General features: G+C 50.9%; 2 protein-coding genes and 2 long non-coding RNA genes across 4 annotated transcripts; 2 read left to right on the plus strand and 2 right to left on the minus strand.

The window, feature by feature from the left end:
- Positions 1–55: 55 nt before the first annotated feature.
- On the minus strand, positions 56–1319 carry LOC311437628. The gene is made up of 2 exons (XR_014693599.1): positions 648–1319; positions 56–558 (listed from the first exon to the last, which is right to left on the minus strand). It is a non-coding gene; the product is annotated as an uncharacterized lncRNA (long non-coding RNA).
- Positions 549–4890, plus strand: LOC311437627. Its single transcript, XR_014693598.1, has 2 exons — positions 549–631; positions 2785–4890. It is a non-coding gene; the product is annotated as an uncharacterized lncRNA (long non-coding RNA).
- Positions 4891–5150: 260 nt separating this feature from the next.
- On the minus strand, positions 5151–9753 carry RPLP2 (ribosomal protein lateral stalk subunit P2). The gene is made up of 5 exons (XM_084521127.1): positions 9601–9753; positions 9173–9296; positions 7283–7331; positions 5675–5773; positions 5151–5268 (listed from the first exon to the last, which is right to left on the minus strand). Exons 2-5 carry the CDS (start codon positions 9293–9295, stop codon positions 5192–5194), a joined length of 348 nt encoding a protein of 115 aa, XP_084377253.1. The 5' UTR covers position 9296; positions 9601–9753; the 3' UTR covers positions 5151–5191.
- A 1396-nt stretch (positions 9754–11149) lies between these two features.
- PIDD1 (p53-induced death domain protein 1) lies at positions 11150–26693 on the plus strand. Its single transcript, XM_084521128.1, has 16 exons — positions 11150–11220; positions 12785–13156; positions 14781–15194; positions 15753–15956; positions 16823–16877; positions 17088–17289; positions 17788–17916; positions 18205–18384; positions 18981–19128; positions 19510–19645; positions 20165–20315; positions 21228–21351; positions 22090–22208; positions 22633–22740; positions 23801–24006; positions 24696–26693. Exons 2-16 carry the CDS (start codon positions 12892–12894, stop codon positions 24931–24933), a joined length of 2679 nt encoding a protein of 892 aa, XP_084377254.1. The 5' UTR covers positions 11150–11220; positions 12785–12891; the 3' UTR covers positions 24934–26693.
- Positions 26694–26798: the final 105 nt, after the last annotated feature.

Genomic DNA, 26798 nt, shown 5'->3' on the forward strand with positions numbered 1-26798 from the left:
TCCCCTCCGCGGGCAGCAATGGGCGGGCGGCGGCTCCGCCTCACAACCCTTCCTCCCGTGAACCCCTCCGGGCCCGGGGGCACCGAGAAGGGTGTCCCCCTCAGCCCCCTGAGCCTCCTCTGGTCCACCCATGGACATAGGGGACAGGGTTTAGTGCCCCAACCTCGGTGCTGGGTGTCGGAGGTCTGTGCTCCCAGCCCGTGGGCTGTCACACCAACACGGCACTTTGCTTCCCCAGAGCAACATACAGGCAATAAATGTGATTAATAAATGTAAACATTGAGCTTTTCTCTTCACAGAGTGCTCAGGAACCACAGGGGGGCTTCCACATCTCAACAGCAGAGCACATCACTCCTAACAGCTCCCTGAGCCTGCCCTGAGCTCACCAAAACACAGTCACTTACCTTTCACCAAGGTAACCACAACTTTATTGTATTAGCACTTCCGAACAAGGCTGTGTTATATCAGCCCACGGCAGCGCTGTCAGCTCAGCAGAGGTCTCAGAAGGTGGAACCATCCCCTCGTCACAGCTAGGGCAGGCTGCAGGCACTCAACTCACTAGATAAGCGTGAGAGTTTACAGGGACGTCAGGAGGCTCAGCATGGCAAGGGAAGCCACTGCTCAACTCTAGGTACAGAAACTATTACCAGGAGGGAGGCTCGGAGGTACAAAGAGCATAAATAACTTCTTAATAGCACCAATATAGGGTAAAGGCATTTTCTATCAAGAGAAGGACTTCATTCAGGGTTACACCTGTCCTTAAGAGCTCTCAGACTAAGCCTTCCTCCCCACAGGACTTTCACTAATTGTGTTAGTGAGTTTCATCAAGGTGGCCCCCCACTCCTCTTCCTTCCCCTGGAAGCAGCCTTTCAAAGGTCTCAAGTTTCCTGTTTATACACAATAACCTCCCTCTCTGACTTCCTCTCAAACCTCTACTTAGTCTTGCAATTTCCTTCCTCCCTTACGTTGGGTATCTTTATATGACCCTTGTCAACCTTCATCTCCTCCACCTGGAGAGGTGAGTTTTGGGACACCTGAGTCTTATCCCTCCTAAAGGCCCTTCTTACCCCTCAGCATCAAGACAATCATGGTGCTTTCACCTTGTTCCTTTGGGGATGCTGAAAGACGTTTTCCATGTAGCGAAATCCAAAGAAAACATTGTCTTGCACTTTTCAGAACTGTGCAGCTGGACAACTAGTCACTGGTCTGTAACATTAGAGGAAATCTGTGTTAAAGCTGAGCTGAACCTTGTTAGCAGAAACCTCCTTAACACTGGCAACCACAAGAACAGCTTTGTTCTCGAGCTAACATTGCTTCCTCTTTTGTCAGCATTTCACGAAACATAACGTTCCTGCTGTGTTTGGAAACCAAAAACAATGCTGTGACAATAACGAGGTTAGTTTCACTTTAGTTTTCAGTAGCAGCCTCATTCGTAGTTTTTTACACCACCCTGCCTTGAGTGGTTACCTCTCAGTGTTGCCTATCTGAGGAGGTTATTGCTGCACTATTGGAACAGGTTGATGAAATAAGCCTTGTGAACAGTAATCTCTTGTCAAGTGCTTCCTGGGTACAGGTGCTAGCAAGCTGGCAAAAAGCAACTGCATTTTCCTCCAAAATAAATTATGCCCCTAAACTAATCTTTTTCTCCTCAGTAAGAAAGTACAGCAAGAGAAATGTTCATAATCCTGCAATAAACTAGGTCAAGCAGATTTTCACATGTACTAAACTCCTATCAGAACACTGCAAGTTCATTCCTGCCCTTGCATGTTGTGATAGAACTGAGAAAACTTCTCATGCAATTCCTATTTGTTGTATTGGTTTTCCAGTTTTGTTTTTTTTTTAGGTTTATTTTTTTCTAGTTTTGAATTGTGAGCAGTCAGTAGGTTGAGATAATAACATACTACATATGAGATAATTACATACAGGCAAAGTCTCTGCTGCTGTTGTGTTGTTTTGTTTTCAGGCAAGACCTTGGTTGTTGGTTGGCAAAAGGGAATTAATAATTTTAAGTGGAAGCTGAGAGTCTGTTGTATTGCTGTTTTCAGCATGTTACTTTGTTTAATGCTGTGGCCTGTGGTCAGAGGACTGGGGCACTGGTCATGAAGCCCAACCCCAGAGGCTGTGAAGGTCAGTGGCAAGCCTGACTTTGATGTCTTTTTCTCACCTGTGAGATGTATCAGAGCAATCCACGGATCAGGAGCATCTCCTGGTGCAGTGGGGCAGTCTGTCCTGCTCTCTGGGGACTGGATTCTTCCTTCTAGGAAAGCTGCTTCAGATATCGCTGCTCTACGTAAGTGCAAGCTACTGCGTTTGGGATGCATGTAACAGCTTGCAAAATTGGGCCTCAGTAGGAAGAGTGAAACCAGCTAATTTGACAATGCCCCCCAGGGATCCGTTGCTTATTACTCCCCAGTTGTGCCCAGGACGTTCTCATTGCTTTCCAAGTAGTGGAGATGTCATGTCACACCCCCTGGCCAGTGGGGTTTGTGAGGAAGTAAGGAATGGTTTTCAGGCAGAGCTGATTTGAGATGGAGCAGTCCCAGTGAGGAAAGCTCACGTGTTTCAACGTCAAGCCTATGACTACATCACTCTCCCCTACAATCAATTTAGTAATAATCAGTTAGCGGTGCAATCTCCAGGCCCAAGGTTGTCCTTCCCTTTCCCTTCGACACCTTTGAGATTTCTATATTAAAAAGTCAGGAAAAATCTGTTATGAAACTGATTCTGCAGGGGGACAGACTAGGCCACCTCTCTAGGTCTTTATAGGCACTCATTTTCTCTGAGAGCATCCCGGAAGACAGCACATCTATCCCACTGCTATCCCTGCTGTTGGAAACCATCGATAAGCCTGAAAAGGAGACAGCGACACTTGAAATCTTGGAACAGTACCCAAAGAGCAGAAGTAGGGATCCCAATTCCTTTCGCCTAGAAGCTCATTGAGATCATCAGTGGTGAACTCCACCCAGCGCACCACACAAGCCTGCAGCAGATTTCCAGGCACACGGGGTTCTGTACACACCGATCAGGTGACAACCACCTCATACTAGCTACAGGGGAAGAAAGCTTAAAACGCCTGGATTTTGCACTTGGAAGAAAGGTTCACCATGCAAGAGGTTGCACCAAATTCTGAAAAAATGTGTGAAAGCTCTGCGCAGACAATTCTGGTAGAAAATTCTGGTAGTAGAAATTCTCTGGGCTTCATAAGGAAAACCTGCAGGGTATTGGGTAAAACACATTGCCTCCCTGTAGCAGTGTAACAAATGCTGTGTTTTCAGTGCTTTCTCCCTCAAACCACCCCTCTCCTCAAAGCAGAGGGAGCGATAGTTCTCATCAGGACGATGCACCTTCAGGAAGGTGCTTAAGGGTGATCGTAGGACACACAGCACAGCATTGCGTCTGTCACTCGAGGTCTAAGAGGTTGCAATGAGACAAAGAGGAAGGAAGAAGGCTGGGTGTAGCCGGAGCCCTCCCGGGGTCCGTTCCTCTGCAGCAGTGGCTAACCGCAGTAGCCAGCAGCTGCTGACAGGCTTGGCTCATCGCACAGCCCTGGGCACAGCACAAGCCCGAGGAAGAGCTGTGCTACAGAAACAAATCAGTTCGTGCGTGGAAAAACCTCGCTGAGCGGGATGACAGGGCTCGTAGCGTGACACTCAGTCCTAGCAGCCAAGAAGGGGAAGGAAGCAGGTCGGGGGAGGCTCCCTGTGAAACCACAGCCTGGAACCGCTGTTTCCCAGGGGGCTGAAATGGAGCAGTCGGCGAGGAAGGAGCACAGGTATACCTGCACCCTTTCCAGTATTGAACCACAGCCAATCTCACAGGGAATTTGAGCAAACACAAGCAATTTTCATTACTGCTACACAAATCACTGCGCTAGGACTTCAGAGGTTGAAAACCATTGGCATTGCCCCCTGCAATTCCTCCTGGCAGCACGCACAGGTCAGGAAGGGTTAGTTGCTTAAGTGACAGCCATTTTGAGGCCCGAGGATCAAAGTTTCAACTGCCCTCTCCCTTGGCTGCTGCAAAGGGCGTTCTCCCTCAGTACACCAGAGAGAGATAAAATAGTTTTTCCTACTTGGATTTCACCCATCTGCCCTCTCAGAAGTACTTGCCATGCTTTGTCCAGTGACTCATAGCCAACATAGCAGCAGCAGCTAGTGCCTTTTTTTTTTTCCACAACTTAATTACGCTGGCAAAGCTTCACAGTACAGAGTGCTCCAGGGTCTCTCTCTTGACTTTACCTGTGGAGACTTGGCATGGGGAGATCATCACATGTACAATACCTACTCATGGTGACAGCCCAGGACTGCTGTAGAAATCACTGGAAGTTGCCTGCTGGAATCATTTCCTAGCACGAGGCAGTTTATAAAAGCAACATTTACTGTCCTCCCCAGCTGACATTATTCTGCGTGCACCAGAGATCACATTCAGTTCTCCAAAAATACTACTTTCGTCATCAAATATTTTGGTTTTTATCCTCATCGTGTCCTGGTATTTCAGCTGCCACCAGAACAGACACTGAATATGAGGAGATCATCTTGGCATTGATCTCAGGGTGTTGAGAAGAACAAGACACACAGCAGAGTTTTGTTAGAGGTTCTATGTTAACCCTCTGGATGTCACATGAAATCCAAGTATAGAGAAGCATTTTAGTGTTGTTGTGCCTGGATCATGGAAGCCTGAAGCAGCAATGAACTCAGGGATGTTTTAGATGTTTACAAGAAATATAACTAACTCTGAAGTTACACTGCTGGACTAATTTCTAATTTAGACTTGTTCTCCTTTCAAATGGTTTTGTACATTGTGGAACTGATTAAATAGACACCCCCAAATAAACTTTTTTATTGCTGGATATGGAGGTGAACTTCAATTGGTGTCTGGTAAATTCAGCTGTCACACACTATTTAACAGATGGGAGCACCAAAAACAAGCATCCCGATTCAGACAAGCTTACCAGTTCCTGACTACTTTAAGAATACAGTCCCATGGCTTGCTCATAAAATTCATAGAAACATGGAATCATTAAGGCTTGAAAAGACCTTCAAGATCATCTGGTCCAACCAAAAACCAAAGCTTTGTCAGAGCTATTTAAAGAACAGCTGTCTGAATCCAGTAGCATTTGCATGGTTATAATAATAAACCAAAAAAAAACATTTAAAACAAACAGTTTTAATAATTTCTCTATAACAAATAATTAATCAAATAGGCCGAATCCCATGTCATCATCAGATTCTTCAGATTCCTCTTTCTTCTCTTCTTTCTTCTCCTCAGCTGAAGGAGAGACAAGATAACGGTCAGTATATATATTTTTTGCAGAGACTTTTAAGCAACATTTTGGTATTCCCAGCTTCCACGTTAATGGTACTTCAGCCTCCACAGTTCACCTTCAGAACTGCCATCCCCTTCCAATAGGGGAACACAAACACCAATACCAAGGGGATGCCCTTTACACAGTGAAGTCTGTCTGATTTTCAGTTCTAAGCCAGAACAAATTTACGGTGAATAAAGAAGAGCCAACGTTTCTCAGTGCCCATGGCAAAAATAACCTTTTAGTTCACATTTCAATCACACAGCGAATTGCCAAAGTGGAAAGACCTTGAGATTTGGTGTTCAGCATTAGGATTCTAACAGGGAAAAGGGAACTGCCCTGTAACCACCCCTCTCCATCCATACTCACCGGCAGCAGGGGCAGCACCTGCAGCAGGAGCAGCGGAGACCCCTCCAGCAGAGACTGCCACAGCTCCCCCAGCTGGCATGCTGGCAAGCTTGCCATTGCCTGAATGAGAAGAGAAATGATTTCAATGCTCATCATAAGCACAGGCAGGCAAGAAGAGGAAAAGAAATGAGTGCAAAAAAAAAAAAAAAAAATCAGGTTGCAGATCACAGACCAAACTGTCACTGTTAGTGAGAGGAGCATGAAGCTGCGCCTGTAGGAAAGTAAAAACTAACAAAGAAACCTCACGAAAATCATTCCTAATGACAGCTTACCCCAACAACATGAACAGCACGTTAATAAGCCTTCTGCTGTATGCAGTCCCCCCCTCAAACACAGAAGTACTTATTTTTATTTTTAAGGATATAGAAAATTGAGGGCATGGCTGGGGCCATACAGGGGAGAAGAAAATTATGGCAAAGAGTACAGCATTTTAACCAAGTTTTCCAACACCCTATGAAACCTATTGCATCTCCTCTGAGAGTGGCAAACTCGCTGCTGATTTACGCTCGTCTTCAGCACATTAGCGAGCTCTCCGGCATCTGCTTGTCACATACCAGGGCTCCCTTGGCACTCAGGGGTCACGTACACAGTACATTTGCCTGTATTCCAATTTCTGGGAATCCATTTCTAAATAATTCCTTGTTACTTCAAGCTCTAATAAGCTTGCCAAGTAAACAAACATGTTTCATATACATGTCAATATGTTCTAGGAAGCAATTTATTTTAAGAAAAACCCTTACATAGAGAGGGAGCTTAAATGTGTTGTAAGCACATGCATAATGGCTCTCTTAGGTCTTCAGACCACACGGACAGAAATGTCCTGTTACCACTCAAAACAGCAACGCCAGGCAAAGTGCTGGCAACCTTTAAGCCAACATATGCCCAAGAGTTCCCTTGTGCCTAAGCATTTGCAAAAATAGAAGGCAATTTTATCAAGACCTTTGCGCTACCTCAGCTCTGCGTTATTTTAGCCCTCTGACACAGTCAGACGATGTTGTAAGCCCCAGCTTCAGTGAGAGCCAGCAGGTAGGAGCACAGATCAGCACCCAGAGTCCTGCCCTCACGAAAAGGAAGTGCTAGACGCAGGGAGCTCCGGCAGAGACGCGCTGGAGATGCTTGTGTTAATCACTGAGGGTGTAACTGTGCCTTTAAAGTCAATTGGCACTTAATTACATTTAACAGTCCCTTCTTCCTATTTTACGTAATTAGTGTGTAACAAGTGGGTAACTGCAAAAAAAATTATTGTAAGAGTATGGAAGGAGAGCTAACTCCTCCTTCATTCAGCATGTCCAGAAAACTATGTCACGAGCAGACTACCAGTAAGCTCAGACACATTTCAGTCTTCCAGTTTGATGTGGTCCACAAGCGAAACCCAGCAGGTACTGGCACCAACCTGCGAGGCATTAGAATGGACCTGCTGGATTCCAGCCATTTCAACAGGGATCCGGCATGGAAGCCCTCAACTGCACGAGGAAACATGAATAATCGGGGAGTTGGCGGCAGTTCTGTGCTCTCAAGTTCCTGAAGTAGCAGAGGCAATTATCTGTGACACTCAGGGACTGTACTTACCCTGAGCAATGACATCCTCGATGTTTTTTCCATTCAGCTCACTAATAACCTGTAAATTAGATTTAAAATGTTAATAGCTTCAAAACAGCTGAGTACGAGCTACACTCAAACAAGCAGTGATTAATCATAACACGCAACGCCTCCATCCTGCTGCTCGCACAGCTCCCACATTCCTTATTTCTCAGGGGAAGGAAGAGAACACTGGAACAAGAACTCCATCTACATCTTTCCTACCTTTCTGTGAAAGCTTTTTCGTGAAATCTGTTACGATAAATTCACAACAAATCTATGGGCCTTACAAAAGGCAGGATACACAGACGTGGTGGAGCCAGCTGGGAAACCCCCACTAACAGCCTGTTAGTCGCTGAGGGACTGTTAGCATCTCTTGCTTAATGTCCCCGGGGAGCCTCTGAGGCACTGGGCACCAAACCAGCAACCGCAGGGTCCTGTTCCTAGCATTACCAAACGTTAGAGCCACGCTGGTTATTGTATCCTTAGGACACAGAGTCCTAACTCCAGATTTACTACCACTGTTGTATAAGCAGGGATGAGGAAAGCAACACACGAAAATACAAGTTGCTAAAGCATGCAACCAGTTGTAATAAAAAAAGGAGTATGCCACAGAGCCTCCTAGTGACTTCCTGCATTGGGGTCAGTGCTGAACGCTGCTGAGTGCTCAAAGGCCTTTTGGGAGGTTTTCAATGTTCACCTCCTGATTACACTGCCTGCAAAATGTCATGCCTGTACACTTGCTTCACCTACAAGGTGCTTTTAAGACTCCACTAGATTTGCACTCGCAAGAGATACGGCCAGCACAAACAGAATAAATTAATCATGATCAGCACAAATTGCAGAGACACTTTCTGGATATCAGAGAAACCGACGAGCTTACGGAAGGATTAAAGAGACGTAAGCAGGCCAAGGCCAAAGGCCCTCGTGTTTCACAGGAGCACCACAACTTCAAGCCAACGTCCTAAATCATACAAGGATGCTCTCAGCAGATTCAACTCATACTGGGTTGGGCCAATGGAAAAAAAAAAAAAGTTTCCAGCTGGGAAAGTGACTGTTCTTCCTCCATCTCTCCAGAAATGCGCTGATGTACGGGGCAGGAGGTAAGACTTCCCCTAGCCACTCCCAGGGTTATTTCTTCTTCATTCCCCACAGACTGAAAGCCTGCTACATCACAACACACATTCCCAGTAGGACACCCTCTTAAAAAGGCTACTTTCCAACATAATCATTCCAGCAGTTATTTCCAAAGTTTCCCTACATATTATTGAAAATCTTTATTGCCCATGTTAAAATTTTCCTATGTTTCCTAGTGAGGATATAAATGCTTCCTTGCAGCATGCTAAGTAAGAATTTAATACTGTGTATCAGGCCTTCAGGAGTGTTCACTTTCAATCAGAAACTGACCGCGAGCCAAAATTAAACACTTAAATGCAAGCTAGACCTTAGGTCAGAATAGAACAAACTTGAGTAGATACTTATCTGTAGCTGCGACCCCACTGAACATTACTAGATTCAACAGTCAGAGGGCATCAATGACTGACAGAGGTACTTCCAGACGACAGAAGCTAAACTAGAAAGCCAGGGTTCTACAGTAACGTTGCACAAAGCAGCTCTGATTGGCTAAGCAGTGTTTAGGAAATCACAGATGTAATTATCTGTGAGAGCCTGAAAGAAAGGCAGAGCAGACTGAGAGCAAGGGAAACACAAGGGTACTAGAGACCAGGGAGCAGCCCCGAGGTTTGATCACGGAGTCACGGGGCTGGAAGGGCCCCCAAAGCCCAGCTCTGACTGAAACAAGGAGAATAATACAGAGCGCGGTAACGCAGCAGGCTGGGGGGCTGCTGGGCGCGGGCACGGCCGCGAGGAGGAGGCAGGCACCTTGTTGAGGCGCTCATCGTCCGTCTCGATGCCGACGCTGTCCAGGATCTTCTTCAGGTCCTTGGACGTGGGCGCCTCGTTGCCGCCGAGGACGGCGAGCAGGTAGGCCGCGACGTAACGCATCCTGCAAGACGCACAGCCTCAGCGCACGAGCTCGGGTGAAGGCCCCGCAACCCCCATCTCCCCCCCGGCACCCATCTCTCCACCCTCCGTTTAAACGCAGCGCAGCCGAGGCCGCGCTTCCACCTCCCTCCCCGCTCCCGTCCCGCAGGCCCAGGCGCACATGGCCGCCGCCACCCCCCCCCCCCCGCGCCCCGAGTGGGCTCGCCCAGGCCCCGCCCTAGCCCCCCGCGGCCGCCGGCCGGGCCCCGCCGGGCGCGTCCATCGCCGCGCGGCCCGGGGGGGGGGCAGAGCCGCCCCGCGCTCACTTTGCGGGAGCGGGGCCCGGGACGTGCGCTCGCCGCTGCAGCCGGGCGGAGAAAGGGAAAGGGCGGCCCCACGGCGACGCCTTCTTCCCGTCACCCCTCAACAAGGCGCGCTGCCATTGGGCCTGGGCCGGAGGGAAGCGGGGGAGAGCCAATCCAGGGGCGCGGGCGTTGAGGCGAGAGGGGGGTGAGGGCGCATGCGCAGAGCGCTCGGTGCTCGGTCTGAGGGGCCTGTGGGCTGTGCGGGGGGGGCAGCGCTCACACTGCTCGTGCCGCCCGGCCGCTCGTGCGCAGGCGCACACACACAGACACAGCCCCCCTCCCGCCCTGCCGGCACTGCCAGCACTGCCACCCCCAGGCCGTGTCCCCAAGCACCGCGCCCAGCCTCTCCTTGAACACCCCCAGGGGCAGTGACACCACCACCCCCCTGGGCAACCCGTCCCAGTGCCTGGCTGCTCTGTCTGACAGCAATGGCTCCTCATTGCCAGCCTGAGCCTCCCCAGCACAGCTTGAGGCCGTTCCCTCCGGTCCTGTCACTGGGTACCTGTGAGCAGAGGCCAACCCCAGCTCCCCACAGCTTCCTGTCAGAGAGCAGTGAGGTCTCCCCTGAGCCTCCTCTTCCCCACACCAAACCCCCAGTTCCCTCAGCCACTCCCCACAGGCCTTGTGCTCCAGGCCCCTCACCAAAGCTGAGCACAGCACTCAAGGTGTGGCCTCACCAGAGCAGAGCACAGGGGGACGATCACCTCCCTGCTCCTGCTGGCTGCACCATTCCTGACACAGCCAGGATGCCGCTGGCCTCTTGGCCACCTGGGCTCACTGCTGGGCTCACTGCTGGCTTATGTTCAGGCGAGCATCCATCAGCACCCCCAGATCCTTTCCTCTGCACAGCTTCCCAGCCACTCTGCCCCCAGCCTGCAGCGCTGCATGGGGTGGTTGTGGCCAAAGTGCAGGACCCGGCACTTGGCCATGTTGAACCTCATCCCACTGGCCTATGCCCATCAACAAATCCTGTCCAGATCCCTCTGCAGGGCCTTCCTGCCCTCCGACAGATCAACACTGCCCCCCAGCTTGGAGTCTTCTGCAAGCCAACTGAGAGCGCACTCAATCCCCTCATCCAAGTCATCAGTAAAGATATTAAAGAGGATATAAAGCTATTAAAGAGGATATAAAGATATTAAAGATGATAGCTATCACTTCCTTCTGGTAGTTCTGGCGCTGCCAGGCTCCCAGCTGTACAGCAGCAAGTGCTGGGAGCTGCCCCAGAGCGCTGAGATGCCAGCTGTCCTTACGGACAATGACACGAAGAGCACGACAGGCACCGCAAACCCCAGCTGCGGTTTCCCTGCGGGCTCGCATTTTGGCACAGCTGTATCACAAAGCAGAGCCACGTGGGCCCTGACTGCAGCTCTGGGCTGCCTCCAGCCTCCTGCTCGTGTCCCAGAGCCGCCTGCCCCTTGCCCCGCTGCATCCGGCACCTCCTCCGGCTCGGCCCGCCCCGGCTGAGCAAACTTTGCAGGAAGTGCCTGGGCTGAGCCGAGCCGTGCCGGGCTTGGCCGAGCCACACAGGGGAGGCCAGGCTTTTGGGACGCGGGTTTTGTGTGCCAGGGACGGGGCGCAGGGGTGAGATGAGCGCGGGCGTGCTCAGCGGGACACACAGCGCCTTCCGCCTGGGCTCTCAGCTGGGGGATCCGGGGGGCTCGGGGCCCTGCAGGGTGTGGGGTGGGGGGTCCTGGGGCTGCTGGAGCTGGCGGCAGGGTGGGTGAGGATAGCCTGGGGCGAGCGGGTGTGCGTGCACCGTGTTGTGTGCACACGCACGTGTCTGTGTGCTTGTGCACCAGCGCACCTGTCCCGTGCAGACACGTGGGGCTGCGTTTGTGGGCTCTGAGGCCTTGGGTCTCTTCACCATCAGCCGCTTTACAAAGCTGTCTTTTCACTCACACCTGTCTGTCAGAGAGCTGTGAGGTCTGTGTATGTGTTGCCTCCTGTTTTTAGTAAGAACTGCTTACTTTTTTACTAAAGCAGTCGTTTCCATTTGCTCTTTCTTCACGTCCTGATGTGCTCATAAAGTGTTTACTCCCACATGGAGCCGGGTGTGCTGGGGAGCATAAGTCCCAACGTGTCCCACCCTTTAAGGGTAAAAAGGAGCACGTTTGGGGTGCTTCAGGGACTCTGGCTTGCTCCCTCTGCCTGTGGATTTTGAAGCTGCTAAAGGGTTTTTGTGGCTCTGCACCCCTCACTCAAACAAAACATTTATTCACCTATTCAGCAGCGGCAGGGCTTAAAAAGATCTGATGTTTGCATCATAAGCCACTGCAATTACCAAGCTCAGGAGGAGTTGCAAAAGACAAAGGAAGTGGAAATAACAGCTAATGGGAGACTTAGAAATGGGTAACTTGGTATAAAAACAAAGGAAGTGCCTGTGCTCATCTTTGCACTCTCACTGTGCCCGTTCTGAAAGTCCCAAAGTATGAGGGCACCAAGGTGGCAGAGCAGCAATTAATGCACTCAGATCTCACACCTCTGCTCCTTAAGCATGAAACCTCTCTCAGCATACTTTCCCTGTCTCCCTGGCAGTGGAGGGTGCTGGCGAGAGCAGCCCTGCGGAGGCAGCCCCATGCAGACCCCGGTCCCGCTCCGCCACGCAGTGCCCCAGCCACAGCCGTGCCTTTTACAGCCCCCTCTCCCCGGCCCTGCCACGTCTGCTCCACTGCCCTTTGCCCATTTTCATCTCCATTTTCAAACCACTGGCAACCAGTTTCACAACCGGGTTTGCTGAGGGTTGGTGGCAGCCTGCGAGCAACGTGCAGGCCCGGGCTGTGGGGCGCTGCTGCTGGCTCGCTTTCCCTGCCCTGCTTTTGCCCTGTGCTTGTAAAGCTCCTGACTCCCTGCTAAGGCAATCTGCATCAAGCATGGGCACTTGTATTTATGTCTTTTAACGCTCCTATTGCTGTTTATTCTGGGGGATAATGGGAATAATGGGTGCTGGCTAGGGAAACTTGGAGGCTTTCACGGGGAGGGAGAAGCCCCCACGGTGTCTCTCACCTGCATTTCTGTCCCCGCTGCCACAAAGCCTTCAGTACCACGTCTGTAATCCCTCCTGCCCCGTTGCTGTGGTTATAAACTGCTTCCAGCCCCCCTGCGCTGGGGCCGGAGGCCTTCACCGTGCACTCGCCTTCCCTTTCAGAGCCGTCCTCCCTCCTCTTCCTCGCCCCGGCTGCCTGGCGGTGCCGCCGGTGCCTGCCTGCACGGCAAGCCGGAGCATGTCCATCCCCTGTGGACGAGACGCAGAAGATGGCAGAGCTGCTGGGACTCGGCGACGAGCGCGGGGAGGGGGCTTCGGGGGCTCCTACGCTCGCCGACTGCTGCCTGGCGGACAACAGGCTGAATCTGGACGTGTACCCCACTGGCTGCCGCCGGCTGCTGCAGCTCTTCGAGGGGCGGCGGGCAGAGGTGGTGCAGGTGGAGTTCCTGCGGCTCAGCACCAACGACCGCCTGCTGGGCGCTGCACTGGGCGTCCTGCCTCGCCTGAAGCACCTCAAGTCCCTGGTGCTCAAAGGTGAGTTCCTGCACCCATCGCCTAGGCTCGGGTTTTGGGTTTGCCTTCTCTCCACATCCCAAACTGCCTCTGGGGCTTTTTTAGTTCTAGTGCCCTGTGTGACGGCTTTGGCTCTTAGCCTTGCTCCGAGCTGCATGTGGATTTCAACAGGAATTACCTTCCAGACTCCTCTTCCTTCCTTTCTCCCTACGGCTGCATGGGGACCAGTTTTTGGGTCTGGTGAGGCTGATGCTGCAACATTTTCTTTATCCATCCTCTAGAAGAAGAGCATTTTTTGCAGAAGTTATATAAGGAGAGGGGGATTGAAAGACACTTGACTTTTTGATAAATGTTCAGCTCCCCTTTCATTTCTGGAAGTATAATGAGCTGCCTTTGCTGCAGGTCGTTCTGAATCAGCCTTAGCTTAATCCTTGCATTGTGTCAGGGAACGGAGGTTTAGCAGGGCTCGGCACAGACAGAGCAGCCTCTGCTCAACATTGTACCAAAGGCATGACCCGGAGTGCCTGCCGTTCGGCACTCTGTAATAACAGTTATACGTCTAGCTATTATCTCAGTCCCTGACTTCCTTATCTCTTTCCTGTAGGAGATGCTCCATATGAATGATAAATTTCTATATCTGACTGAATCATTTCACCTTTAGGAGGTAACATTTGAAAAGCACGGTAGAGAAAAGAGTGGGTTTGTAGCCAAAATTCAGGGCTTACAGCTGAAATTTTCAGCTGCAAACTTTAAAGGATGAGGGTCATTTCTATGCCTCCCGCAGACTACCCATAAAATCTCGTACAGATAATCTCATTTGTCTTTCCCCCGTCTGTAAGGTGAGGATAATGGCAATGCATTTTCGGAGAACTGTTTTGTGAGCTGTATGTGTCCTCTGAGCGTCCTCAGGTGCAATAAAACAGTTCAGCTAAGCTTTCCTTCTGTGTGAAGTGCAGGGTGTCTGTTTGTTTGGTTACATTTTTTACCCTTATGCAGCATGACAAACGTCTGGTGCCCTCTGCTGTATGTGCTTACCATCAGACCAGGGTGGAAGGGGAAGAAACGGAGGGTTCGGGAAATTTGCTTTTGTGTGCTCAGCTTCTTTTTCCTGGGTGCAACCCTTCTCCACTTCGGGTGCTACAAGCTGGGGCAGGACCCGTGCCCTTCTCTCTCTGTGCTGCCATCCAGCCTGCACAATACCGAAGGACCTGCTTCTTGCCACATTTTCTCTGCTTTTCCACAGCTGCTCCCGTCTCGCCAGGGCAGGTCTCATTCCTTGGGGCTGTTGGTCCCCAGCAGCACGGGCAGAGCCCGGAGGGTCAGGAGGTCTCCTCCATCCCTGCAGTGGTGTGTGGTGTCCAAAAGTGGTGGAGGGAAGGGAGAGTGGGAGGCTTTGTTGAGCAGCACTCTGCGAGGTCACTGGGGCATCTCTTGATTTCCCAGCGGGTCTTCACATTTACACCCCTCTCATGTGTCAGAAAACTGAGCTGAAGTGCAGACAACCTAGAAAACTTTGTAATCAGTGCTGCACATTGCCAGTGGTAACCATCTGAGCCTCTGCACCACAGCTTCAGGAGTGTCACACGGGCTGGCGAGGTGTCCCTGCAGCACACTGACCTCTTCCTCCGCTCCCCTCCGCACCTAGGTGGCCATGCCAGGGACGAGTTCGGCTCGTGTCAGCACGGCTCCCTGACAAGCTTGCCACCAGGCGTTGGGAGCCTGAGGTGCCTCACCCACCTGGACCTCAGCTTCAATAGCCTCTCCACCCTGCCCAGCTGCATCCCTCGCCTCCCCAGCCTCCGCGTGCTCTCGGTGAGCCACAACAGCCTGGTGGCGCTCCCCGAGGACTTTGGCTCCCTGAGCAAGCTGACTTTCTTCTCTGCCATGAAAAATCAGCTGATGGACTTACCTCAGAGCATTGGGGACCTGGCGGCGCTGAAGGACCTGGATCTTTCAGAAAATGCTTTGGAAGCCCTCCCTGAAGAGGTTGGAAATCTGCACAGCTGCACACAACTGGATCTTTCTGGGAATCGGCTGTCAAGCATCCCAGACTCTGTAGGTATGTGTTTCCTCGGGAGAGTGAGAACAACGGGGGCCTGCTGAGCTTTTGGTCAGGCTAGGACCCCTGGGGCCCTTGCTCTCTGTCCCCAGAGCTGCTAGCAGGAGCTGCCCATTCCCCAAAAGAGCCAAAATGGGAGGGATAACCAGAAGAGACATAGTTGGTTCAGTCAATGCTGTGGGCATTAGTGACCATGGACCATGCTTTCTGCTCCGTGGTTCAGAAAGGCTCCTCAGATTTAGGTACAAAGTACAGCAGCTGAGGGCCTGGCCTTGCTGCTTTTGGGAAGCATCCGGGACTGGAAACAGTAAAGCTGGGGCTTAAGGGGAAGCAAAGCAGGGCTTGAAATCAGGCTGCCTGCTGCGGAGCAGGCCACGGAGCCAGGTTCTGAATTCCATAAAAGATAGGCAGAGCTATTGTGCCTGCCTTCCCCTTTTTGCACACGCGGGAGGCGAGTGGAGACCCGGTGCAGGAGGGCAGGAGCGCGTGTGTGGGGAGAGCTGACTGCAGCCCAATTAGCAGCCCGGCTGGGGAGTCAGTGCTTGTTGTAACCTGCAGGCAATCTGAAGGCGCTGCGGCAGCTGCATCTCCACAGCAATCTCCTGGTGACAGTCCCCGCGTCGCTCGCCAGCCTGCCCAACTTGTCCAGGCTCGATCTGCGGAACAACTGCCTCCGGGCCGTCCCCCCCGAGATCCAGACCTTGCCTTTCGTGCACCTCCGAGGCAACCCCTTAGGAGAGACGGAGCCGTCCCCGCAGGCCGGTAATTGCAGGGCTTCTGCTTCTGCACGTTCTGCCCAGCTGTCCCCTCGCTTGGCCCAGCGTGGTGCGAATGGATTTGGATTAGGGAAGGGAAGCAGGGGGCAATCAGATCAGTATTTACTTGTCTGGTGTAATTATGAGGTTGTAACGGTACAGGCAGGCTGGCTTTAGGAGTCCGAGCCTATTCTGAAGGGCTCAGAGGTCCCTGGAAGTGGGGGTCCTCTGAGCCTGGCTCACTCTTTGGGAACATTTCACAGTGGAAGTGAAAATGGGATTCACAAGAAATGGATCAGGTGGGGCCCTAAAGGGGTCTGGCCTTGTTAGCAAAGGAGGACCCCAGTTCTTGGATGTGCTGCGTGACCCTCAGGCCGTGGTGGCTCGTGCTAGAGGCAGAGGAGGCAATCAGAGGTGATGCTGCTGTAGTTAGCTCCTGCTTCCCCCCTGCTCCCGGGCTTCAGAGCAGCAGCTCTTTTTCTGAAGGATTCAGAAAGATAACGGATGGGCAGGGATCTGAGCAGGGTTCCCCAGGGGTGCTCATGCTCACAAGAGCGAGCACCGATTCCAGCAGGTGGACCTGGGTGATCAACCACGGATGGCCTTGAGAGCTGCAGGATTGGTGGAGGAGGTGCTTTTCTACCTCCTGAGGGTTTTTCTGGGGGAGAGAGCCAGCATTTCCAGCGTGGCTGGGGACCCCTAGGCTTCTTCCCATCCTCCTGCTGCTGCTGCCAGATCTGAAGCCCACCACAGTGTGAGCAGGGTTCCTCTAGCAGCTTCTGTCAGATTAGGATTCAGCCAACACTGAAAGGTGAATTCAACCTTTCTTGCCTGCTCTGATGTAAATAACCTAACCAAACCTTACTGCTGCAGAGGGATCCGGTGCCACAGAGCTACAAAGACTGTTCCTTGCATCAGGAGAGGACAGGTAAGCTTCTCTTATTAACAACTTACTTTACAGTAGTGTAATGAGGCCCCAGACAAAACTGTGCGTGGTAGATACTGTGCGTGTGCATGGGGAGCATAATGTAATGCCTCACTAAGCCAGTTGTACACAAGGTGGGGGATTCTTCTGCTGGATTTTTGGAGGGTTGAAGTCATTGCGTGGTGTCATACATCCATGTATGTCTTCTGGAAGCTTTACTGTGACTTCGGAAGGCTGCGAAGTGATCCTGGCCTGTGGCATCCATTTCTACTTCCCACCGGGGGCTGCCTCTGACCCTGTGCGCATCGACTTCCGAAGCCTGGAGCCAGACCCTCGGTGGGTGAAGCTGCAACACCACGACGTCCTGCTGAGCAGGGTCCTGGAGCTGCAGCCTCACGGGGTCACATTCCAGCAGGTGAGGGCGCAGCCAAGCTGCCCGCTCAGCAGTCTGCCTCTGCCATGGCTTGGCAGAGTCCTTTGGGAGGGACTTCCCAATACTATAACCTTCCCCATTCACAACCCTTTTTCTCCCCCAGAAGAGAGGTGCTCTTTCAGCATTTGCGCTTAGTCTGTAAGGCAAATGGTCCACATCCTCCCCCAAAAGGCTGCTTGTGTGGTTTCCACTCAAGCTGGTCGATACTTACACCACCAGCCCTGCATGGCAGGCAGCACCTCACCGAGCAGTTGCTTTGTCCTTTCTGCCCAGCAGCTGCTGAACTTTCCCTGCACAGCACACCCCATGGCTCCTGTCACCTCTCTTGAGGCTGCAGGATGGAGCAGATGCCCAGCTCCTGCCCCACTCCCCGCATACAGGCTGTGCTTTGCCTCCCCTTTTACCCTGAGCAGGAAGCCACAGAGCACAGCTGGGCCTGATTTTATCCTCTCTGTTGGTGCCTTACTGCTTCTGTGCTAGGAGGTGCAGATCTGGATGCCGTATGCCTCCCCACAAAGCCTCCAGCAGCGTGAGGTGGTTGTTCGGACCTTCAGCGGGCACAGCTGGAGTGATCTGAGAACACAGGTGGAGCAGGAGACAAAATCAAAGGTAAGCAGGTTGGAATGACCAGTGACACACATTGCTCCTCTTCCTCTCCGTGGTTTTACCGAGCCACGAGTTTCAGCATTCAAGTGGCTGCTGTAAAATGGAGTGGATTTCAGCTCTAAGGTTGCACTGTCACGGAGGTGTGTGTCCTGAAGGTGATGACTTGCTGCATGCCATGCTCCATCCCTGTCCTAATACTCTGACCTGCCCAGGTGTTGCTGTCTCTTTTTTTCCTGCTGTTATCGTATTGTGTTGTCTATGTTCTCTCTTCTTCTCTGTCTTCTGTTACAGAAGCACGTGGCTCACTGTCGTGTCCTTCACTTCTCCTGGTTCCTTGTTGTGTCTCGACTTGTGCAAAATGAATGCCAAGTGTCCACAGAGGGGACCTTGCTCTTTTCCAGCGTGGATCCCAACATCAAGGTGACCTTCCCTCCTGGAGTGACGGAGGAGACTCGCAGTGTCAAACTCCAGGTACGCCTGCTGGAGAAAACGCGCCCCAGTAAGCCCTGGTGCAGCTGCTGACCCATGCCAAGGGGCAAAACAGAAGAAGAGACGTCTGCCCTAGGGCAATTCGTGTCTGACGTGGATGCTTCATGGGCTGACCCATCTCTGATCACTTTCTGCCTTAGTTTCCCTGCCTGCAGAACGGGCTGTGCGCCAGGCTGCCCCAGGGGGAAAGGGGGTTTCCTTGCAGCTCCGCCAGCAATCCCTGCAGCAGGGAAGCCTTTGCCTCTTGTTCCATTACAGACCACACCAAGCCTGGCAGAACAGCTCAGCAAGCGAGGTTTGGGGGAATTATTTATGCAGAGGTAATACTAGAGCAGTCCCACTAAGAGCAATTGCCCCGTAAAGCTGGTGGGTGCTGCGAAATGCTCCTGCAATAGCTCAGTCTGTCCCAGCTGGCAGTATTAGAGCAAACTTCAGCCGAAGGTCACTGTGCTTCCATTTCCCACCGTGTCCTGAGCCGAGAGCTGTGTTTGCTTACTGAGTGCTAGGGGTACTGAGCAGGAGATGGGGGAATTTGGGTGCCTGACTGCTCGGCTCACCGCGCTGCGCTCCACATCCAGGTGCTGCCGGTCTCCACGGAGGAGATAGCAGAACTCACAGCTGACGCGGGGTGCAGAGCCAGTCCTCTGCTCTGCCTCTCCCAGGACTCCCTGGTGGATTTTCTCAAGCCTGTGAGAATTCAGCTCCCCCTCCCCTTCGGGGTCACAGGTCAGTTTATTCCCAAAATCGGCACAGAGAAATTGTGTGTGGAAAAAAACAAGTGGCAAGCTATTGCTGATGGGAATCGAATAGTGAATGTGTGCTGTTGGAGATCAGCACGCTCTCAGTTTAAGGCTGCATATGCTGCCAGAATATCCTAGAAGTATTCGGACAGCCTCATCTTTTTATTGCTGCTCTTCTTTGACCAAGGCTCAGTCCTGGATGCTCAAGAGAAGGGCATGAGTCTTAATGTGTCACTTATAAAAAGTAAATCACTCAAACCTGCGGCTGGGTATGTAAAGCCATGAACAGAGGTAGCGAGGGAGATGTGTATATCCACCGCATATTAAAGTCTTCTGCTGCATACAATATCTTGATCGTTGCTATTAGGGTTAAACTTGGATCGGTCAAGGCTGCATCTGCTCCGTGGGGATGTGCAGGGCCAAACCTGGGATGACATTACCAGCCAGGTGGTGCTGGAACTCACCCATCTCTACGCAGTGTTTGAAGTCACCCACTTCTCCTGGTAAGTGCAGGGTTAGTCCTGAGGACAAGATGTTTCTCTGTCTTGTGTTTCCCACAGCCCAAGCAGGGGTCATGCAATTAGTCCTACCTATTTCTCTTTCCCTTTGCGAGTCAGGCCCAGCTTAGCACTTTACCCATCATTTTTTACCTGCTGATAATAACCCAGATCCTTTTGCCTATTGCACAGGTTCACTGGAGCAAAGCTTGTGGTTCTGCTCTCCTCACAATGCCCTCAGCCCTTCTTGTCTTGTAATGCAGAGAAGTCCAGTCAGATTTGCAAGCAGGGTGTCCTCGGAGGAAATACATTCCACTAAGTGCCTTTCCCCTTTGAATTTGTAGTCTTTCAGCTACAGATTTCCAGAGCACATTCCCTCAGCTCCCTTTTCTTCCTCACTGGCCTCAGCCTCCCTCACCTTAAATATTATCCTTCCCTCCCGGTGTGAGTCCCTGCCTCTCATGGACATGATACCTGCCTCTCTTAGACAGGATCCCTCCTGTTTCTTAATCCCTTGTGTGCCAGGTACTGGCTGTGGTATACCACCAAGACCTACATTGGAGGCATTGCCAAGAAGGTCTACGAGCGGTTGCGCATGTACCAGGTGAACTTCATTGCTCTACAGAGGAAGAAGGACCCCGAGCAAGTCCTGCTGCAGTGTCTCCCCAAGCACAAGGTCTGGTATGGTTGCATTGCCTTGCTCCTGAGCTCCCTGGGCCTCTCTTTGTAGGATTTAAGGGTAACAGAGTCTCATTCACTGCTCCAGGGTCATGACAGGGGTATGCTGTCACCACACGGTCTGGGCCTTCATATCCAAGTCTTCGCATAATCCTCTGACCTGGTTGCTTCTTTTTCCTTTATTTGTTCTCCTGTATTGAAATGACCCGTGGAAAGAAAATCTGTCAGGGTTGTATCTTGGATCCTGGACGAAAATTCTGCTTCCAGGGAAAGCAGCAGTGGCACTCACAGTGAGATTAGGGTGCTGAGTGTCTGCTTTCCTGCCAGGGGTGGTCTTGGGGTAAGAGAGAAGGTTTACTGTGACAAATATAAAGAAAAACAGACACCTCAGCTCTAGCTTAACACCTGCACTGCCTCTGAGACCCCAGGTCTTACACTGTTATTCCAGGCTGCAATGCCAGAATGAGTTTTCTGGTGCCTCCTCTGCTGTGTTCTTGTAGCACGTGGCTTTTTGCAGAGAAAATGTTTTTTGATGGCATACTACAAGGAGGAAAAGGTAGAAAATAAATCCCTGTCTTTGAAGGTTACTGACCTGTTAAAAAAAGAGCAGTTGCTGATAACCCTTTTTTAATGGCAGCTTTGGCCTATCTTTGTTAGCCCACAGAGGATTTTCTTCTCTTTACTTGGGAAATAAAGAAGCCATGAAACCCAGAGCACCACTTTTTCAGTTGTGAATGTGTCTGGGACATAGGGTGTGGGTGTTTGTTCATTTGTTAGCATCCTTTCAGTTGAAGATGGACTTTCCCTATCGAAGGTGAGTGAGAGGAACATGGTGGGCGTAGGGACACAGCTCTGGGGACAGACTTCTGCATCAGACCAAACATGGGTCCCTGTGTTGTCACCTTGCCAGGTTGACCCAGTGTTGAAGAAGCTGCAGGACCGCTACCGAGGACCTGAGCCATCTGACATGGTGGAGATGTTTGAAGGAGAGCAGTTCTTTGCAGCTTTTGAGCGAGGCATCAGCATCGATATGGGTACGGTAGCACTGGGCTCGTTCTGCTCCTACCTCTTCTGCTTCCCTCGTCCCAGGCCTGTTTTTCTGGGGGCTGTACTCCTCCATCTTGCACCCTCTGTTTCCAGAGCACTGCTCGCCCTCCGCTCACAGCCCCTGGATGCTGAACCTGTCACATTCTCTGGTCACCCAACTTTTGTGTCAGCTTTTCCCTATAAAAATGCTGTTTGCAGGCTTTAATTTCCTGTCATGCTGCTGCAGCCTTCAAAGGGCAATCTCCACAAGGGTTTATTCTGTGACTGATCTGCTTCTGCAGCCAGTTATGCCCTTTTCCTGGCATCTCAGGCAGTGCACTGGAATGCCCAGGGTGATCTAATTTGTGTTGTCCATTTCTAGGTGAACATATGTAAAAGAGGCTTTTTGGAGAGGATATTTCTGAAACAATCCAGAGCAGAAAATTCCCGTTGCCAAATTTAATGTGTATCCCAAGAGGGAGCAAGACCCTCGTGCTTTATCCTTCCATTCTTGAACTTGGCCTCCACCTTGTGGCCATTCTTCTTTCTCACCTGTAGGAACTGCGTGCTCCGCAGCCACTTTTCTGCTTTCCCAGCGAGGAAAGGAGGGTTACAGCTCTTTCAGGCCTGAGTAGAAGGAGTAGATGGTAGCATGGAGGCTGCCAGTGGATGGTGGGCTGTGGCCCAGCCTTGAAAAGGTGCACACTTTCTGCACAAATTGAGTGTTTGCTGTTTCTCTGACACAGATCGCCCTGACTGTGTGGATGGACGTCTCTCGTTTATTTTTTACTCCCACTTGAAGAACATGAAGGAAATCTACGTGACTTCCCCTGTAGACAGGAAAGGCCAAGCTGTAAAGGGCCAGGTGAGCAACAGTGACACTGACATTTTGTTTCCTCCTCCTTCATCATCATCATTGCTTTTACGATGCGCTGCGTGATAATCTCTTGAGCACTGGGCATGACTCTTCGTCCCCTCTTTCCCTTGGCTTTGCATTTCACTGACTAACCCCTGAACACATGGCAAGCAGAGTCTGGAAGGATCACTCATCAGGATAGCTCGCTGCCTTTACATTCCTGCCATTAACTCCCGGGGTGTTGGCAGAGAGTCCAGCCTTTATGGCAGAACCCCAGTGTCCCTCCCAGTCACACTTAATTGGGCAGTTTATGGACTGAGGATGGGTGAGGAATGCTGAATTCATTCTTTCGCAGAGAGAAAACTCATACTGCAAACAGGTTTGCCCTCTGTGCTGGCATCTGAGTCTCACTGTGTGCTTTCTGTTTGCCAAGGTCTCTTTCTACCGAGGGGCAGTTCCCGAGAGCATCCCTGAAGAGGCCAGCAGGAGGAGGAAAGGACCAGACTCCCTCTGGCTCGCTACTTTGCCAATCAAACTGCCTGTGAGTTATTCTGCCTCCCGCAGAAAAATTAATCCAGATTATCTAGTTAATCTAGATTATCGAAATCACTGCCCAACTGTGTGGAAGAAAGGAAAGCCTCTTCTCTTTCTTTTAAGAACTCTGTGTGTATAAAGGAAGGGTGTTAGCTTTCTGCAAACGAAGCGTAGGGCAGGGTTGTGGTGACAGATCGCTGGAATACAGCCAGGCACAATTCCATGAACCTTCTTGGGCCAGAGTCCTATCAGATGTGCCCCGAAATCTCCCGTGTGCTTTTTGCCTGTCACGGTGGAGATTTCCCGCTCCCCATGAGAACTTCCCAAAAGGGAAACATGAGTCAGTCTCCATCTCTCACGCTCATCTCACCAGTCTAGCACAGGCACTGGAGGTGGTCAGAGAGGGTGGATCCTTTATATAAATGAGGCATGTGGAGGAGGAGGAAGCTTGCTGTGACTAAGGGAAGTGTCTGCTTTGGTTTTAAATTTCTTAGTCACCCAGCTCATACTGGCAGCCAAAAAAAGGTCTAGGATGAGGTAGTTACAGGTGTTGGGCTTAAGTATTCTGGTGTGAGCTACTGGCTTAAAAGGCCAGTGAGAGAGCCACTTTATCTTACAGAATTTAATTGCTTTTTTGAGAAGCTTAAAGCAATAAATACCTGTGTAGTCTGAATGCTTCCCTTCGGATCGCGTGCCATGATCTCTGATCCTTTTTTGACACATACAACCTCAGCTGGGAATCTAGACCAAGTGCTTTCTTAGTGACAAGGCGAATACGGTCTGGGGAGATGGTTCACCAAAAAGTGCTCTGTGAAGACAAGAAAGAAAGTTTCCAGTATGAGCTGTGACTGCGAGCATTATGATTTGACACTTTTCAGAAGCACTGAGCATTGCTGGTCACTGCCAGTGTGAGTGCTTCTTGCTTCTTACATCTGTCTCTTCAGCCTCAAGTTAAGATCTCCCCTTCTTAGGAGGAAAAAATTTTCAGTGTGGAGGCCGAATGGCCAGACAGACAAAAAAAAAATCAATTTATTGAGCAGGTTCCCCTTCTCTCTTCTCTATGACAGAGGCTGAAACCCCGCTGGGGTGAGAACCCCAGTCCCCAGAACGGTTTCTCCTTCTCTCCCCTGAACCTGGGCAATGCTGAGACAGGCTACCTGACCCAGGCAAACCTGCTGAGCATCGCCAGGCGCGTGGGAGCCGACTGGCAGACCATCGGCCTGAACTTGGGCCTGACCTACCAGCAGATCGAGCGCATAGGGTACAACCACAGGTAAGCGGGGACTCTGAGCAACAGCACGGGCAGCTGCAGTGCAATAGTGTAAACATATGCTCAGGTGGTGGAAAGTTTCCCCACTGGAATTGTTTCGCTGGATAAAAGATGGGTTGAGTAACAGCTCTCATGATTTTGTCATGGAAAACTGATTATTCTCTCTTGCTGTTGTAAAACAAAGCTTGACGTTTGAAAAGCAAAATTCAGAAATTACCAGCTTGATGAGCTTTGTAGTTCAGTTGCGTGACATTCCTGTTGTGTTCTGTGGTCTGCATTCCCGGCCAGACTCCATCTCCAACAATGACCAGTTGTCTGTGGCATTAAGTGTGAATATCTGTATTCAAAAAGGTCTTGTGGCATGTTGTAGGACATGCGGTCTGACCAAAACCTTGAGAGAGTGGGGCTTGTTATGACCAAACTACTGTTCCTGTGGGAGATTTACATTGAGAAAAAAATTACCCCTTTAATTTGAAATTTCTGTTAGAGAAAGATATTCTGGGGAGATTTTAGTGCAGGAACTACAACTGCTGTGTGATGGGTGGGGAAAAGGCAGCCCCGCTAAGGGCTTTGTTCGTGTCTGGATGGCTTCCTGTGGAGCTCCAGGTCTGGGCTTGGACTCAGGTAAGGCCTCTTTGGGTTGCCAGCCAGAAAGGTGTCTTGGTTACTTCTGCACTTATACCTTTCTTCAGAGAGGACCTCGACAAGCAGATCCTGGACATGCTTTTCTCATGGGCTCAGCAAAACTCCGAGGATCCTGACTGCGTGAGCAAGCTGATCAAAGCCATGAAAGAGAGCGGCCGCCAGGACATCGCTGACGAGGTTGAAAGCATCATCGAGCTGGGGCGGCACAAATACAGGGAGTCCATCCGCCGGGTGGGCTTGGAGCAGGAGAGCAGCACCGAGGACTCTGCAACAGTCGCGATGTAGAACCTGGCAGGAAGGAGCAGGCTTCGTGTGGGGGCTCCCTCTGTGTCCCTGGGGTGACAGCGCCTTGGGGCTGCTCCCCAAGGGCCAGCGTCTTCCTGAGGAGTTGGCCACTGATTTAATTGTGAGCAGACTACCGAGCTCTGTTGGGTCTATACCTGCATGCCACTTCTACTGGTGGAAATTTGTAGTGGCCAGGCAGTTCATAGTGCATTTATGAGCCTCTCCTGTGCTTCTCAACCTTAAGCTTTAGGTTGCAGAAACAGGAAGATGTTCAGAGCCTGAAGTGTCTGCCAGTTGAGTAGGGGCTAAAGTAGCCTTCAGTTAATCAATTTTACATATATATCTGGAACCGTCTTCTGCTGGAAAAACAGGGTGTGAGCATTTGCCAGTAGGTCTGTGTGTGCTCCGGTGCTTGATGAGAAAGTGGAGGTGCGATCATGGTGTGAAGTCAAATGGTGCAGTGGGGACTGTTCAGCTGCTTCTGTCCATTATGTGCATTGCTCACACGAAAATGTGAGCTGTACTCCCCATGAAAATGTTTACTGTTTTCTGCTAAATCTCTTCTCTTTCCCTCAAGGCCAAAACAAAACCTAAGTCTTTGTGAGGAAAAGAGAAGAAAATAATTTCTAGCATTTTGGGGGTCTCCAAAAGCTATTCTGGAGCAAGTAAGGAAGTTTCACGCTGTCCCTAGGCTCCTGCACCTGCCAGGCTTGTTAGATGAGATCTACAAACTGGTGGTCTTTGATAGAGTGCCAGTTTTATTTTACAAATAAGTAAAAGTCAATAACCCCGCAGTTTTGGAAAGATTCTAACTTGGCTGAAAGTAAAATTTCCCTTGCAGTTTCAAAGGGTTATTGGTCACAGCCACTTTGTGAAATGTGCCCGTGTACTAGTGAAGGAGTTTGCAGAGCTTGGTGAAAAGCATGATATCAATTTGCATTTTAGAAACTGGCCTGGCCAGCTGCGAGATAAGCACTGTTATGGGGTTGGCTTGAACTGTGCCGAGCTAACCTCCTGGTTTTGCAATCTGAACATTTTGTAAAAGGCTGTAAGTATTTATTGTTATTTAACTGTCCTCCCGCTGACTGCTGAGGTGCCCTTCTCCTCCTGTCACCCATCTCGTAGTGTGTCTTAGCTGACGGCCCACTGAGGGCAGTGGGGAGCTGCATGCAAGCTGTTTGGGACAGCGCTGTAATCTGAGTGTATTCAGCTCTTTCAGGACACGTTTGGACTCAGTATATCGCACTCTGAGCAATATTTAAAGGGCTGCTCTCAGTCTGCAAACCTGTATGAAAGTGCCAGGTTGTAACACCCAAAGTCAGGCTGCAGCTGCAGGTCTGAGAAGTCCTTGTGCTTTCTTCCCCATGTGAAGAATCACCAGTGATTTCCCTGATGCTGTGCTTCAGACTTCCCATCAGTATTGAAAGAGGAGAATAAAACTGTTGCTTTTTTTTTAAAGGGCATTCTTATGTCCTTTGTGTCCTCAGGCCACAGAGCTACAGCACTGGACAAGGACTTGCAGACGGACTCGGATCTGATTTCTTAGGCCATGCTGCCCCTCAAGTTTCATGTTGGGTTTGTCAGCAGTCCTCTTTTGTGTGCATGGAATCTCTGGTAGCCTGTGTCATTTGTTCTTGTCTGTAATTTTGATGTACGCCAACAGGGTATTTGGTTTTTCCTCCAGTTTTGGAGAGATGCATTAGGGCATATTGCTCTCATTGGGAATAATAATAATAATAATAAAAAAGCACTTACCTGTTTCATGTCTCTGCATGATCTGCTAACCCATAAGTGCCTCGAGGTACTTGCTGTGTTACAGCTGGGTCCCTTCACACCTGCGGGCAGGAATACGGAGGTGAGCTTGG

The sequence above is a fragment of the Aythya ferina genome (assembly GCF_964211825.1).
Source record: "Aythya ferina genome assembly, chromosome: 5".
In the NCBI taxonomy this organism is placed as follows: domain Eukaryota; kingdom Metazoa; phylum Chordata; class Aves; order Anseriformes; family Anatidae; genus Aythya; species Aythya ferina.